At 34.5% G+C, this 16,706-nt stretch overlaps 1 protein-coding gene across 6 annotated transcripts; it reads right to left on the reverse strand.

The window, feature by feature from the left end:
• Positions 1–367: 367 nt before the first annotated feature.
• LOC130426950 (serine-rich adhesin for platelets-like) lies at positions 368–16,023 on the reverse strand. Of its 6 annotated transcripts, none has more exons than XM_056753989.1 (15): positions 15,639–16,023; positions 15,339–15,389; positions 12,625–12,663; positions 12,330–12,365; positions 10,839–10,889; positions 10,553–10,600; positions 10,338–10,388; positions 9,235–9,273; positions 7,866–7,931; positions 6,161–6,286; positions 5,823–5,870; positions 5,568–5,666; positions 5,467–5,491; positions 5,115–5,207; positions 368–518 (listed from the first exon to the last, which is right to left on the reverse strand). In XM_056753989.1, exons 1-14 carry the CDS (start codon positions 15,691–15,693, stop codon positions 5,117–5,119), a joined length of 825 nt encoding a protein of 274 aa, XP_056609967.1. In that variant the 5' UTR covers positions 15,694–16,023; the 3' UTR covers positions 368–518; positions 5,115–5,116. The 6 variants fall into 6 exon arrangements, with proteins under 6 accessions (XP_056609967.1, XP_056609953.1, XP_056609960.1 ...); XM_056753975.1 differs by lacking the exon at positions 368–518 and adding an exon at positions 1,861–2,539 and having other exon boundaries at positions 15,639–16,019; XM_056753982.1 differs by lacking the exon at positions 368–518 and having other exon boundaries at positions 1,861–5,207; positions 15,639–16,021.
• Between the last annotated feature and the right edge of the window lie 683 nt (positions 16,024–16,706).

Here is a 16,706-nt window from a genome sequence, read left to right on the forward strand (position 1 = left end):
TCATAAGAGGTTACCGAAATCTGTGACCGCTCTCTTTTTGACTTAAAATCACTCCAATGACACCTAAATTCACTCTGGTGTTGTATGATCTCATCTATTTTATATCTTTAAAATCATTAATTAATTAAAACCAATTGTACCTTCTCACATATAGTGATTTACTTCAACTGGATAAACCCCCAAAATATTGTTTACTATAAGAATCTTGATATTCTATAAATATTTATTAATTTTATCTTTTTTTTAATTAAGTGTTTTATTTACACCAAAAAATACGAACAAGGCAAGGGTTAAATATCATCATATTCTGAAGTGCAGCATGACAACATGTACAGAAAAGCTGCACAACCTCCTAAAGAAGACAACAAAAAGCAGCAAACAGCAAATATTGAAATAAAAATGATAAATGGGAGGGGTAAAGGTTACAAGTTACAGTAAGTGCATGCTGGGCAATGGAAGTCCTCCTCATTCCCAACACATTCCTGATGGAACCACCTGCAGCAATGTTCGCATTGTATCTGGTAAAAGGAGAAAATAAAGGGACAGTTTATCCAAAAGTTTTACGCTAAACATCTAAATATCTGCACGCAGATTATTTTTCAGGCTTTCATTTGAGTATATTTTTATTTTTAGAAATGAAACGTTGGTTAATTTCAACCAAAGACAATGCAGGGAGACCATCGGAGGAGGGCCGAGAAGCGCCGCAGTCAGATAGGCCATCGACCTCGCACAAAGAGGATGTCCATCAGCACTCGAATCAGTGTGATTCAATTTGACCATCTGTACACAAGAACGATCGCATGAAAGTACCCGGATGGGTTCTTTATATCAGGGATGCATCGAATGCAGCATTGCGCACCTACGGAACCCACTTGAAGTCCCAGAAGTCACTGTGGCGCGTCCATTCAAGTTCGTTCTTCCAAGGCTGCCTCACAAGACCGGTCTCCACGAGAACTCTAGTCCGTCCTATGCGTTCTTGGAATTGAAAAACAGCCAGACTGTGCGGTAGTGAGGACGAAGTGCAGCGCTCTATCAAGGTCCTGCCCATATTCTCTGATCAATCGTAGGCCATGTCCTAAATGGCACACTCCGGTCTTGTGGACCTCCTCCGAGTCCACACTTGGTGACGTCAGAAAGTGCTGACCTATAGGGCACTAGGCACGAGTCTACAAGGGTACATGGGAGCGCATTTTTGGGACAGATTTGAGGTCATCACACCGTAAATAAGAAGCAGTGCTTTCTAATCGCTCTTGTCTGTCAAATGCAGATCAGTCCGCGCAGCGCCGCTTGAAGTTGACTACACTGCTCTCCCATTTTTTATGGTTCTGTATTTCACATGGGGATTATGCCACTCAAGCATTATGCAAATATGCATATTGTGTTCTTAGTATGCATATATGCATGTAAAAAACGATTGGGACAACCTTCGGATTCGTAGACTTGGCGAGCACGCGCAATTTAAGTCCACGAGACTGCAAGTCCACATGAAGTCCGCCATTTGGGACAGGGCCGTATTCGAAGAAATAATTTTACCGCACCCATTTTTTATAACATCTCATAACTAACTGAAACCTAATTTATTAAAAAAACGAACACTTGTTCTATGGCCACAAAACCACTGAGACATTTATCAAACTATATTCTTTTATGTTCCACACAAGAAATAAAGCTATGGTTTAAAACAACGGTGAATAAATGATGATAACAATTTTATTTTGGGATAAACCATCCCGTTCAGTGCCTTTAACTGTAATGATTCATTCCTAATAATTTGAATGACTCCTACATATAACCGAGTTTAGTCACATTGCATTAAAACCTCAGTGACAGTGAGGAAAATCTTCTCACACAGACACAAAATAAGAAAAGCAAATCTCAAACTTTTAATTACAGGTCGAGGACAAAAATTACAAAGAAACGGTTTAATTTCTCTTAACATTTCAGCAAACTTGTGTAAGTTTGTTTAATACAACACGTTTAACAGCATCTTAAATTGTACAAAGTCAATTTTCTATTACTTAAAAAGAACACAATTATTTGTATACAGTTTGAAAGTAAATTAATTTGAAACATTTTTTGAAAAACATCTAAAGTTGAACATTTGCTAAAAGTATCTAAGAACTTCTTAAACCATAGTGACCAACAATAGGCACAAAACTTGTGAATGATTAAAAAGGGGCAATTTAAACAATGAAAAGGAACTATTTTCATGACAATTACACTTATTTGTAAAAAAATAAACTAGGATAGAGTGAAAATCAAGCAAAAAAAAAACAATATGCACAAATATGTGACAAGTTGCAAATCAGCAGTTCCACACTTTATTTAACTAAGCTTTTCTACTTAAGCTTTAAGTTATTGTCACTGAAAATGATTGCTTAGGTAAACAGGGCTGGAGAATTTCATAAATAGTTTAAAATCCTGATAAAACAATGTATAGAAACAAGCTATTCAAACACAAATACTCCTTGGTCTTTCTCCTCTGATAATGATAAGCCGTTTCAGTTCTCTTGCAGTACTGTTATTTATCTTGTAGTGTCTGTAATTAATTGTGATAATGATAATGTGATCAATACATGTACAAAAATTCACATTTATGCATTTGGCCATATTGTGGAGCTTATAGTGTTTTCATATTACATGTTATACACTCTAACGTAATAATCAAACATTTACAGTATTATTATATATAATGTACAGAGGTGCAGAGGTACAAAGGTGTATAGTATTTGAGTATTTTACTCAAGTACGTTTATGGAGTGTTTCTACTTTGGGAAAATGTTTACTTCACTACATTATGAAGCATATATGTATATATATAGTTTACTCTACTACATTTCATACATTTTTTACATGTTTTTTTACCTTTAATACTTAAGTAGGCCTACATTAAAAACCTACAATCTTACTTATGCCCAAGAAAAATGACCTTTGACTAAATTACTTAAGTAACAGTAAGAAAGTACATTGACTTTTAATGTCCTTTTTTTAAATATAAAATTTGAAATAAAACAATCAAGTACTATGCATCTCAGCATTTTACATTGTTTTAGCAGTAACAAGGCCTCTCAGAGTTTTTGTAATACATAATCTATTTTACATTGTTTTAGCAATAACAAGGCCTCTCAGAGTTTTTGTAATACATAATCTATCCACTAGAGGGAAGAGTTGTGCTTTACATTATTTTTAAATGTGCTTTAAACAGTCTGCGTTTCCATATGACCTCATACTAATATCAAAATAGTTTCAATGTGTGAAAATACAGTGCCTTGTAAAATAATTAATCGCCCTTCATTTTGTTCACATTTTGTTATGTTGCTGCCTTATCTTAAACTACTTTAAATTCTTTTTTTACATTTATTTACACTAATGACGAAACAGAGTTGTGACAACTTCGCAAATTTATAAAAAATTCTCGGACAGTTGAAATTTAGCTCAGTAGCATTAGTTTTGCTTGTTGATGTTTCTACACTATGAGTGGAGATACCTGTTGCAAATTCAATTGAATAAGTATGATTTGGAGCGGCACATACCTCTCAATAAAAGGTGCAACAGCTGAAAATGCATATCAAAGTAAGATCCAAGACATGAGGTAAAAAAAAACCTGTCAGTAAAGCTCTGACACAGGATTGTATCAAAACACAGATCTGGGGAAGACTTCTGAAAAATGACCATGAAAACCTAGCCCAGACTGGGCAGAAGGTTCATTCTCCAACATGACAATGATCCTAAGCACACAGCTAAAACAATGCAAGAGTGGCTTATGGACAACTCTGTCAATGTACTTGAGTGGCCCAGATAGTGAACTGAACATCTCTGTATAGACCTGAAAACTACTGATGATCTCCATCAAACCTGACAGACTTTTAAGAGGATCTAAGGAGAAGAATGGCAGAAAATTGCCAAATGCAGATGTGTAAAGCTTGTCACATCACCCAAAAATAGGTGATTCTGTAAAGGTGCTTTAACCATCTTCTGAGTTATGAGTATGAATACTTGTGCAATTTAGTTATTTTATTTTAAACAAAATTTGCTAAATTGTCACAAATCTGTCTTATGTTGTCATTATTGGTCATGGAATGTAGATTAATGTAAAAAAAGTAGTTTAAGATAAGGCAGCAACATAACAAAATGTGAATAAAATTTAGGGCGTTTAATACTTTTGCAAGGCACTGGATATATGTGGACTGCTTTACACATAATCAAAATACAACATTTGATCATATTTATAATGGCTTATACAGTATAAAAAGAATGCTTAATGGTTCATGCCAGGCAGTAAACAGGAACGCAACAACAATGTTGTATTGGCCTTCTGAATCTGGACACAACAGCTGTCTCACAGTACTCATTTATACTTTCTTTTCAAAGGAACTATGGGCTTTGATTGACTAAAATGAAAATGCTTTGAGCAGCACACAGTGACTAAACTGTTTTTGTTTATGCCATAGCAGGTCTCTGGGGTCACAGATCGGTCCCCGTGTAAAACCGATAGTGTTTTGCTGTTGAAAGGCTTATTTTAAATCTCAGAATGATCTTTAAACGGGTGGGATTTGGGAAATGGGAGTGGAGGCAGGGCAGGGCTATGTTGGCAGTGTAATGGTCTTATTAAATTGGAGGAAACACCTTCTACTGTACTGCATGGCTACAGCCCTAGCTCTCCAGTCATCAACAATGAGATATTTAAAACCCTTGGCTTCCTCTGAGTGTTTAGAGATGGAGAGAGCGATGGAACACAGTGGAGGGAAGGGTGTGGACAGATGAGGGGGGTAAGCAACAATTTGGATATAAAAAAAAGATTAGATCACTGTCTTGCTAACAGAGAATAACATCATGCTCATTTCCGCTATTATGAAATAATTTTTATATGAATAATTTTTCATTTATAGAAATATTTTCGGAATAATTTGCTTTATAAGTTCAATATAAGGACCAACTGATTCGTTGTTACCGAAATATTTTATTAAATCATTGTACTTATAATTAATAAATAAAGGCCTGTTTTACAAACAATCCAAAAGCCTACTTCCTTTTAATAGGTGTTGCAGGTCTGCACAATATGTTCTGTGGTCACATGTATTCACAGAGTAATTTTAAAGAAGCAAATCATTTACCATCAAATCACATTTTCCGCTCCACCTGTTGTCTTACTCACTCCTAACAGCATAACACCATCTTTGTTACTGTCTGTCCTCTGGAAAGAAGCACTGAGTGCCAACACGAAAGAGATCACAGTAAAAACATAATACAATTAATGCTATAATCTTTCATAATTTAAAAAAAAGGTTTACTATTAAACTGCAGTTTATCAAAAATGAAAATTTTATCAAAATATTTACTCATGTTATTAAACCAGTATCTAAGAAACAATAACATTCGTCTCAACGCTTTAAAGTACACCCTCTTCATAATAGAATGATCTTAATATTCAGATTCTATAACCAACTTAAATATATAGTCACTCACTTTTCTGTTCCATTGTCTGTCATATCTGGAGGAAAAAGTATAATGAGTCACCTTGTTGCTAACAGAAAAACTGCATATTTATTTAGATTTAGTGTACTCGCCTGGTCGATGCTGTACTTTTTTACACTTGAATTTCCAATATGTGATTGCTGCCAGCAAAACACACACAGCAGGTAACAAAATCCACATGAATTTTTTGTCTGTAAGGAGGTAATCATCACAAATAAATCACTGCATAATAAATTGACTTTACACATGCTGTTGCGCAATTGCTGTTAATTTAGCTATTTTATTTGTATCAAACAAATAATATTATATTATTACCAAAAATGTTCAAAAAACACAACTGAATATACCTGGAGTTTCTTTGGATATTTCCTTATCGTAGCGGTTTTCACCGGACCCTTTTATAGAAAAACAGACACACAACAGACAGGCTATTTTTCGTATTTTTGAAAAGTATATTTTTCAGTATTATTCTGTACTGTGTACTGTGATATATTTTCTTGAAAAGTGTGCATGCCATGTTTTTTTTAAAACACAACTTGGTTTCCAAACTCTGTGTTATGTATTCCCAGCATTTCATGGCTTTAGCATTAAAAAACTGTTACATCACATAATTAATTGGTTAGATCATAAATTCTGTACTTAAAAAAAAGTTATACATGATTATGGAAGCATGCATATTGTTTACCAGTATGATTTTTTGTTGATGTTGAATTGAGATTTGGTACTGTTGTAGGGCTCGTGGTTAATGAATCTTTTGACAGAGTTTTGTTTTGGGTGGGAGAAGCAGTACCTATCTCTTGAGTAGATGTGGCTGCAATACAGAGTACATTATAATTCATTAAAAACGTATGTATATTATCATCATATGTGCAGCATTCCAAATTAAAAGGGTGATTTAACGCTGTTTCATGCATTCTGATTTTTTTTACAATGTTAAACGTGCGGTCTTCTCATGGTTGACATGGTCAACTTGTCATAAAAAACAGTTGGACATATGTGCTCGATTCACTCCCTCAAGGTTCGTACAGCTTTAGGAACGTTTTTTTTTAACATGAAATACTGTTCCGTAACAACTTTTCTGAGTCCCTTATTTGGGCAATTCTCCGGAAAAAGCTTCCCCACGGCAACGCGAAAGAAATAGCCTACCCACACTTCAACCGACGAGCGATAGGAAGACCCGCTTACCATCAAGATTGGCTGCTTTGCGTAAATATTGGCTGTGCTTGCCTGCAGCTGCAGCTCGTTCCTCTTGTGATAGTGAGAGAAGTTGAGATGTGTTTGTTCGTTCATGCCATTTCTGTGATGGGTGGATATAACTCTGGATTTGCAAATCGTATGAAACTGATAGATGTAACGGTCCCAGCGCTTAAAGATGCCGGACATGAACCTCATGCGGTATGGAAGCATATGTGGTGCAAAATTCAATTTGCAATGCAATATTCAAAATGGCAATGCAATATTCAAAATGGCAATGTATTTCTGTATTTAAATTTACATTTTCCATTACTCCACATGTGCAAACTTTGGTGCAAAAGGAATCCGCCTTTACGCAATGACGCTGTACCGGGGTGGGGGCGTGGTCATCTCGAAATGCATTTTCAAGTCCACATTGAATTTTGCACCACTCAACGCGCTGTGTGTAAATGAAAATGCAATCCCAAATGTTCAACCTGTTAATGTTAATGCATTAAGGGAAAATGACATTAGAATTTTCTTTTTGCTACAGTTTTGCTTGACTATCTTAAATATGTATAATCAATCCGGTAATGCATTTTCATTTTAATTTTGCAACTTAAAGAGCGTTAAAAAGTATGCACATTACACATTAAGACTGCTGTTGGAAATGGCAAATGTAAATAATATCATTTCATTTTCATTTTCCTTCTGCACCAAAGTTTGCACATGTGGAGTAATGGAAAATGTAAATTTAAATACAGAAATACATTGCCATTTTGAATATTGCATTGCCATTTTGAATATTGCATTGCCATTTTGAATATTGCATTGCAAATTGAATTTTGCACCACATATGCTTCCATACATGCGGTAAGTGAAACCAATTCACATGTCTTTGCTTTTAGGCAATCAGCATGTACGTGCATAATTTAAACAACACAAACTTATACTCAATCAATACGATGATGTGTTTCCCCCCCCCCGCACACCCCCAGACGGTCGTATTTTACCAGAAACAATAGTACAGTTGTATCTATCTTGCATAAATGTGATCAAACTAAATACTCTTTGAAGATACAAAGTATGCAATACTACTATATAGGTACTCAAGATTAATATGAGAAACTGCACGTTCAACCAGACCTTTAACTTCATAACTGAACAAATGTATATACAGTATATTTTTTCAGAATATGTTACAAAAATAAACGTACTGTCTGTTTGACTTTCTGTGGAAGTTTTTGATGCAGGACTTGACGCAATAGTTGTGGACTCCAGCTCTAAAACATTAAAACATTGTAGTATTAAGACATCAAACTTCAAAAGCATTTTTTCAAATATTCCATATGTTGCTAATTATGTCAAATATATATTAATATATAAATAGCAGATTAAATAGATATGGGCAATTTAATGTATGTACGGAAGTGCATGGGGTAGATGAATTATATATTTGTCTGTACAACAAACCATGGAGTGTATGTTGTTTGTAAAACAAATTTTTTATGTTCCCAAACAGCATGTGACCAAGTTTTAATTTTATTACATTCAGACCGAGTTTATGTCTATCCCACAGGCAAAAAAACGACATTCTTCCTTACCATTTTTCTCTTATTTTATCTAAATATATTTAAAACTTCTTAAATTACGATACATTTACATAACAAGAAAAGTGACCCACGATATTAATTATTGTTTAATGAAAGAAAAATAAATAAACTAGGTAAGTTTATGCTTAAAACAAAATTGTTCATTAAATCTACAGTAAGTTACTGGCAAACCTGCTGCAATATTAAAGCAAAGTTTTACAGTGTGGATCTTACAGTTCAATTTCTACTGTCACGGCAGCAGATGAAATGACCCCTAAAATGACTTGGCAAATCTCACAAAGAAAATACTACCACCTTTGTAAGAATGGGTTCTCTTGCAGCATAAAGAATAAATGTTTATTTGCAAAATCAGATACTGTAAATCAGTTTTTCGAAATGTTCAAAATATTTTTTTTATTGTGTTATGTTTTTATTATGTTAGGTTTTTTTTTATGGGTTATTATTACTTAATCAAAACAACCCATCTGCAGTTTGATTGATAGCCTATTAATTGGAATGCACAATAAAAAGCAACTAAAAATCTTTAAAAAATGTGTAATCTGTTTTTGAAAATATCTCATATATTTCAAATAAAGAGCATACTGTTCCCAACATTAAGTAACTTTAAAATGTTATGTTGTATGAGCAGTCTCTGACTTTGCATAACAGGAAGAATTATTTTGAAATCTTTGTAAAGCAAGAATCATAGCAATGTAAACACATTCCTATATACATATTTCAATTGTATACAATATGGATTCCTGCTTATTTTCTCTAGCCACCAAGGGGTCCTTGGCATACAAAAGGTTGATAGTCTTTGTGTAATATCAATAAAGTATGGTTTGTGTGATTGTGGTGTATATGAGTGAGTCCGGTGAGAGATGATAGACAGAATGTGTATTGTTTGGAGTTTGAAAAACATTTAAAAACGTTTGGGAAGCAGTGTACTATCAGAAAACAACCGCACAATTGACAGCAGATTTAAGATACTCACTATCAGAGGATGATGATCCAGATTCAACGCTATCTTTACCTGTAAATAGAGTTCCAGTGGCACAAAATTATACTTTTTAATGATTAATGGAACCATTCATTACATCAGGTCTGAATAAGAAGTGTTAGCAATTCTATAGATAACTTTAGAACCATTTTGTGATATGGTAGCACAATAACTTTTTTTTTAATATATTTTAGAAACTTTTTGCTTTTAATTGGAAAGGATACATTGGCACCGACAGCAAAAACTTTTGTAACCAAATGTCTTATAATAATACATGACTAAAAAAGCAATGTGTTTGAAGGTTTGTTTCGATTTAATAACTTTTGTTTGACTTCTAATAGTTAACACTGCTAGTACAGATAGAGACATATCTACACTATAGGCAATACATTTATCTTAAAACAAAGACTTAAAAACTTCAAAAATCAAACATGACTCAACGGAATCATTTTTTACTTGCTAAAGGAAAGAACGATACTCTGATGTGAAACCAACACACTTGGATGTGACCTTTCTCTCTTCACATGACATGTACAGACTAATTTTTCTTCTGGCGACATATCTGCTTATATTTCTATTCCACTCCAAACATGATTTTGCTCTGTCTGTGTTCTGGACCCTTAACATGGCCAACGCCTGCAGTCTAATTACATTACATCAATCTTGTAAAAAATCAAAAGAGATCCTTAGATCTCTCCTCCTCTCAACAGGTGTTTGCGTTCACATTTAAATCGTGGGAACTGTAAAGTCCTTTTTTTGTACTGGAAAAAGAAATGTTAATGAGTAAACTGATTATGCAATGATTGCAGCATTTTTCAACTTATTTCTGACAGTCCTTAAGCAATCCAGTTGTACAACCAAGATTTGTGGAAAAGAAACACTTAAAAGATGAGAATGTTTTTAGACAAAATGTAACACTGTTTCTACACCAGACGCTGCAGGCGCGACGCAACATGACAACCTGCTTGATCAGAATGGGTTTGTCGCGTCGACAAAATGTTCAATTTTAATGGGCTCTAATGCATTTTTTAATGTCTTTTGTGGTGTCCTGTTGCACCGGTCGCGTCCGGTGTATACACGGTGTCAGAAAATCTCACCACTGGTTGGAGAAGGACTGGATCCAGCAGTCGATAAACTGGTACCGGGAGCTGTATAAAACATCCATACTGTGTTATTATGGATCACTGGCACTATTACACATATTCAATCTGAATATGGTATTGTAACTTCAAATATTTGTGTCATTGGGCCAATTTTAAAGAGAATAGTTGAATTGTGTTGTTCACTTTTGACAAATGTAGGAGAAACTCACTAGTAGTTGGACTTTTAGTAGAACCAGATTCACCAGAACTTAGAGTGTCTTTTGAAGAAGGATAAACAAATAGAGAAAACTTGATCAACATAAGCCATCTGTAGATTTAACTCATTTGAGAATCCTGACCCCCAACACAAAAGCTGCTCAACAAAATGACACACCCTTTAAAATAGATTCTAGTGAGCATCAATCAATGATTCAGAGGACAATTATTCGAGGATTTTAAAGAAGAGAATCAGTAAAGGAAGGAAATGTGTTTTTGAAAGTCACAGATTGATCTTACTGTTGGGTGGTACAGTACCAGTCACCACAGGATCACTGCCTGAAGCAGAAGCTTTATGAAAAATATACAAAAATAGCATGTTTAAGCCAAGCATGACTGAAAAATTATTTTTGATTTTCAAACTAGGAATAAGATATAGTGGCAACACTATATTGCAAAATATAGCAAAATGTGGCTTTCACACTTTCATGGAATATTTCTATTGGTGTTCAATATGGTAACTGTATGGTCTACCGTATGTTCATTAGCCAGTTTCATTTAATCAAAGACTTGTGAAAAGCCGCATCCTGTGACAGATAGACATCTCCCCTCTGGGGACTATGGGACTTTTCTTTTGATTGAAGAATTATATCTTGATATAAAACAACAGAGAGCAAAAATACGATAACAAAATAGTTTTAAGATGCAGCATACGTTATTTACAGCAATAAAATGATATTATATCGTTCTGAATCGACGTCATCAACTATATAGTTGAACCAAAGTTGTTTAAACGACAGATGTGCCACAAAGTTGCTATGTTTTGGGGAAACAGTTGTGAGTAGCTAGTAAGTTTCGTTGTTTGGGAAACGCAGCCCTGGTTGGTTACTGATATTCTTCCGAACATCTTCATTTGTGTTTAACAGAAAAAATAAATTTTACAGGTTTTGAACATTCTGAGGGTGAGTAATTGATGAAAGAATTTCATTTTTGGGTGAACTATCACTTTTACTTACGAGTTCACCTCTCAGTTTCATTTAAAAAAGGAAAAATAATCTGTACTCTGTGTCTATAAAAGGTCTAGTGTACCTAGCTCATAGCTTTATGCAGATATTAACAGTGTCTCAATATTACATAACAATATAAATATGTTATTAATATAAATTTGGAGATTTAAGGATTGAAATGCATACAGTATAAACAGAACTACAAGTAACTACACAAAACAGAAACAAATCTAAAGATACAAAATGAAATGTAAATAATTGTTCATGTCAGAAAAAAGGTTTAAAATTGTATTTGTTTATTTATTTTTGTCACTGGGGTGATGCCCAGGTTTACAGAACAAAATATAATGTCGCACCTTAAGGACCTATTGTGTACCTCAAAGGGTAAAGTGAAATCTTTTGTACCCCTGATATTTAACTAGTACATAATAGGTCCTTAGGGTACAATATTGCACCCAAAAAAAGGAAAAACATTTTATTTATTATATACCCGTAAGGTACAAAAAGGGGCTTTTATGGGTATCGCTCAGCAACATGAAAGGTACAATTTTAAACCTGTATTCTGACAGTGTTGAAAGTTATTTCTATATATCTTTATATGTCAATTTTTGCTAAAACTGATGTAAACTGATACCAGGAGCTGCATAAAACATACAGACTGTGCTATTATGGATCACTGGCACTATAACACTAGAAACTTCAAATATTTGTTTCATTGGGCCAATTTTAAAGAGAATCGTTAAATTGTTTTGTTCATTTGTGACAAATTGTAGGAGAAACTCACTAGTAGTTTGACCAGATTCACCAGATGTTGAAGTTTCTGTGGAAGAAGGATAAACAAATAGAGAAGTCTTGATCAAACTGAGCCATTTATAGATTTAACTCATCCCAAAACATTCCTCTTTTGATTTGAGAATCCTGACACCCAACACAAAAGCTGCTCAACAAAATGACACACCCTTTAAAATAAATTCTAGTGATCATCAATCAATGATTCAGAGGACAATTATTGAGGATTTTAACATGGAGAATCAGTCAAGGAATGAAATGTGTTTTTGAAAGGCACAGATTGAACTTACTTTCGGTTGCTTCAGCACCTAACCCATGAGGATCACTGCCTGAAGCAGAAGGTTTATGAAAAATATACAAAAATAGCACGTTTAAGCCAAGCATGACTGAATTTTTTTTTTTGATTTTCCAACTATTAATAAGATATAGTGGCAACACTATATTGCCATAATCAAATGTCTGAATGTAAATGTAAATATATAGAAAAATGTGGCTTTGACACTTTTATGGAATATTTTTATCGGTGTTCAATATGGTAACTGTATGGTCTACCGTATGTTCATTAGCCAGTTTCATTTAATCAAAGACTTGTGAAAAGCCGCATCCTGTGACAGATAGACATCTCCACTCTGGGGACTATGGGACTTTTCTTTTGATGTTTCCTGTACTCTCAGATTTTAATGTCTGTCTGTTGGAATTTGTGACCCTTTGCTAGACTTCTGAACTTATCACATAGTTGTGTTAAAGTTAAGATAAGTGGGACACTTGCAGTCCAATGTGCAATAATATACATTCTAAATTATACAATTTGATGCATTGCATTATACAAAAAAATGGTTAATACAATGCATTGTAAGTTGCTTTGGATAAAAGCATCTTCCAAATGCATAAATGTAAATGTGTTTTCCTGGTGAGAACTAAACTGTTCCAACTTTTACTGCACATTCTGATATAAATATCTGCTGCCAGTTCAAGTACTACAAAATAAACCCATTGTATCCTACAATATCTCATGCCGACAATTTTTTTGTCACGTTAGCTGACAAACCTGCAGCTTTAAACCACAAAATAAGTAACTTCAGGGGACAGCTCACCCAAAAATTGCTCAACCTCAAGTTGTTGCAAATCTGTATGAATTAATTTGTTATGGTGAACATAAAGTAAGATATTTGGAAGAATATTGGCAACCAAACAGATCTCATCCTCCATTTATTGCCATAGTAGGAAAAATAAATACTATGTGAGTAAATGGGGGATGAGATCTGGGGTGCGTTTCAGTTGAATGGTTTGAACTACAGGTCTAGAGCTGTGGTTAGAAGCATAATTCCTTGATATTATGACATGTAGACTAACATGCATCATACTTTTGAGCAAAGTTAGCAAGCAATATGCAGTGCATTCTACATCCATCATTCTAAATATATACAAATTTTAAATCTTTTAGTTTGTCAAGAAAATAGAACGATGTTTTTTGAAAAGTACACATGAGCCTACCCTGGGGAGTCCCTGGGCGGAGTGATGTTGAAGGAAACTTATGAAATTATATCTTGATATAAAACAACAGAGAGCAAAAATACGATAACAAAATAGTTTTAAGATGCAGCATACGTTATTTACAGCAATAAAATGATATTATATCGTTCTGAACCGACGTCATCAACTATATAGTTGAACCAAAGTTGTTTAAACGACAGATGTGCCACAAAGTTGCTATGTTTTGGGGAAACAGTTGTGAGTAGCTAGTAAGTTTCGTTGTTTGGGAAACGCACACCTGGTTGGTTACTGATATTCTTCCGAACATCTTCATTTGTGTTTAACAGAAAAAAATAATTGTACAGGTTTTGAACATTCTGAGGGTGAGTAATTGATGAAAGAATTTCATTTTTGGGTGAACTATCACTTTTACTTACGAGTTCACCTCTCAGTTTCATTTAAAAAAGGAAAAATAATCTGTACTCTGTGTCTATAAAAGGTCTAGTGTACATAGCTCATAGCTTTATGCAGATATTAACAGTAATATTATATAATATTATTATACTCAATATTATATAACAATATACATATTTTATTAATATAAATTTGGAGATTTAAGGATTGAAATGCATACAGTATAAACAAGTAACTACAAGTAACTACACAAAACAGAAACAAATCTAAAGATACAAAATGAAATGTAAATCATTGTTTATGTCAGAAAAAAAGGTTTAAAATTGTATTTGTTTATTTATTTTTGTCACTGGGGTGATACCCAGGTTTACAGAACAAAATATAATGTTGCACCTTAAGGACCTATTGTGTACCTCAAAGGGTAAAGTGAAATCTTTTGTACCCCTGATATTTAACTAGTACATAATAGGTCCTTAGGGTACAATATTGCACCCAAAAAAAGGAAAAACATGTTATTTATTATATACCCGTAAGGTACAAAAAGGGGCTTTTATGGGTATCGCTCAGCTACATGAAAGGTACAATTTTAAACCTGTTTTCTGACAGTGTTGAAAGTTATTTCTATATATCTTTATATGTCAGTTTTTGCTAAAACTGATGTAAACTGATACCAGGAGCTGCATAAAACATACAGACTGTGCTATTATGGATCACTGGCACTATAACACTAGAAACTTCAAATATTTGTGTCATTGGGCCAATTTTAAAGAGAATCGTTAAATTGTTTTGCTCATTTGTGACAAATTTTAGGAGAAACTTTCTAGTAATTAGACCAGATTCACCAGATATTGAAGTTTCTGTGGAAGAAGGATAAACATATAGAGAAGTCTTGATCAAACTGAGCCATTTATAGATTTAACTCATCCCAAAACATTCCTCTTTTGATTTGAGAATCCTGACCCCCAACACAAAAGCTGCTCAACAAAATGACACACCCTTTATAATAAATTCTAGTGATCATCAATCAATGATTCAGAGGACAATTATTTGAGGATTTTAACATGGAGAATCAGTCAAGGAATGAAATGTGTTTTTGAAAGGCACAGATTGAACTTACTTTCGGTCGCTACAGCACCTAACCCATGAGGATCACTGCCTGAAGCAGAAGCTTTATGAAAAATATACAAAAATAGCATGTTTAAGCCAAGCATGAAGGAAAATACTATCAATAAGATTTGAAACAATTGCCTGTATTTTACATTAAAATACTTCAACCTCTTTTTCATTCGTGGAAATTGAGCATTTCCATCTTCTACATTGGAGAAGCATCATCCATTTAAAGAATCTTCAAACTCAAAATCTGCTGTTTACATTACAAGTCACTACTGCATCTGCATAAAAGGAAAAACTTATTTACCTATCCATGTAAGGAGAAAACATGAAAAGATGAAGATTGATATCCTTTTATCCATGGCTGAGTTCTTCTCATACGGCCAAAAACAACCAGGAAACCGGTTGCTTCAGAGCGGAGCAACAAAGTGGTGGGAAAGAGATGTGCTTGTCTCCAGCCACTCCAATGCTTATTTTAGCACTTCCCTTAGACAAATAGGTCCAGGAAATACAGCAGCTTCTACTGAGGGTGGAGGACCAGGGAGCAGAGAGAGAGGTGCTACAGCTGTGAAAGCGGGTAGTGTATCAGGAGGACCGGTGAAACATTTTAAGGCATGAACTTCTATACGACTCTCAATGAGTCCAATTATGAGTCTGTGTTAGTCCTTAGGTGCCCCTTAGCGAGTATACACTAACTTCTAGTTAAAGTTACTCAACGTTGTTTTCCCCACATTAAACATCATTTGCCTGCTTTTTGGCTAATTTAACTGGTGAAATCTGTCAAAAAATGAAGGCAGGATCTAGTGAAAGGCGTCTAAACAATGTGTCAGTCATCTTGTCCAGTGCATTATTCCATCACTGTGCAGCCAACCATTCATTACTTCCTACACTAATGATAGGAAACAAAAACAGAGTATTCACACTGCACCTCTATTGTTTAAAGATGCAGTGGAATTTCGACAACATGCTGTTTGTTTTAAACAGGGTCTCTCAAGAGAGGTAGGGCGTAAGAGAGAAATTAAAATGTATTGCACTCGGCACATTTCAGGAAATCTGTCCTCCCAGGTGGGGAATCCTGGGGATTTGCAAATCCCCAGTATACAAGTTAGCTGTATGAACACAGTGTGAATGTGGTCAGGAGATACTGCCTCACGGAGTGGGTATTGTTTGTGTGAGGGGCTTATCACATCCATACAGCAGCACAGGAACCTTCATGTAATGGCAGAACTGTGTGTGTGTGTGAACAGCAGGATGGACACACAACTGAACTAAAAACACAGATGCAAATCACTGTTTCTGTCTTCTTCTTTTAGAAGATCTATTAAATGGGAAGAATTCTGCTGGAAAAATTCTATATTTGACCAAGCTATGGGTT

The sequence above is a fragment of the Triplophysa dalaica genome, chromosome 1, assembly GCF_015846415.1.
Source record: "Triplophysa dalaica isolate WHDGS20190420 chromosome 1, ASM1584641v1, whole genome shotgun sequence".
Classification (NCBI taxonomy): Eukaryota; Metazoa; Chordata; class Actinopteri; order Cypriniformes; family Nemacheilidae; genus Triplophysa; species Triplophysa dalaica.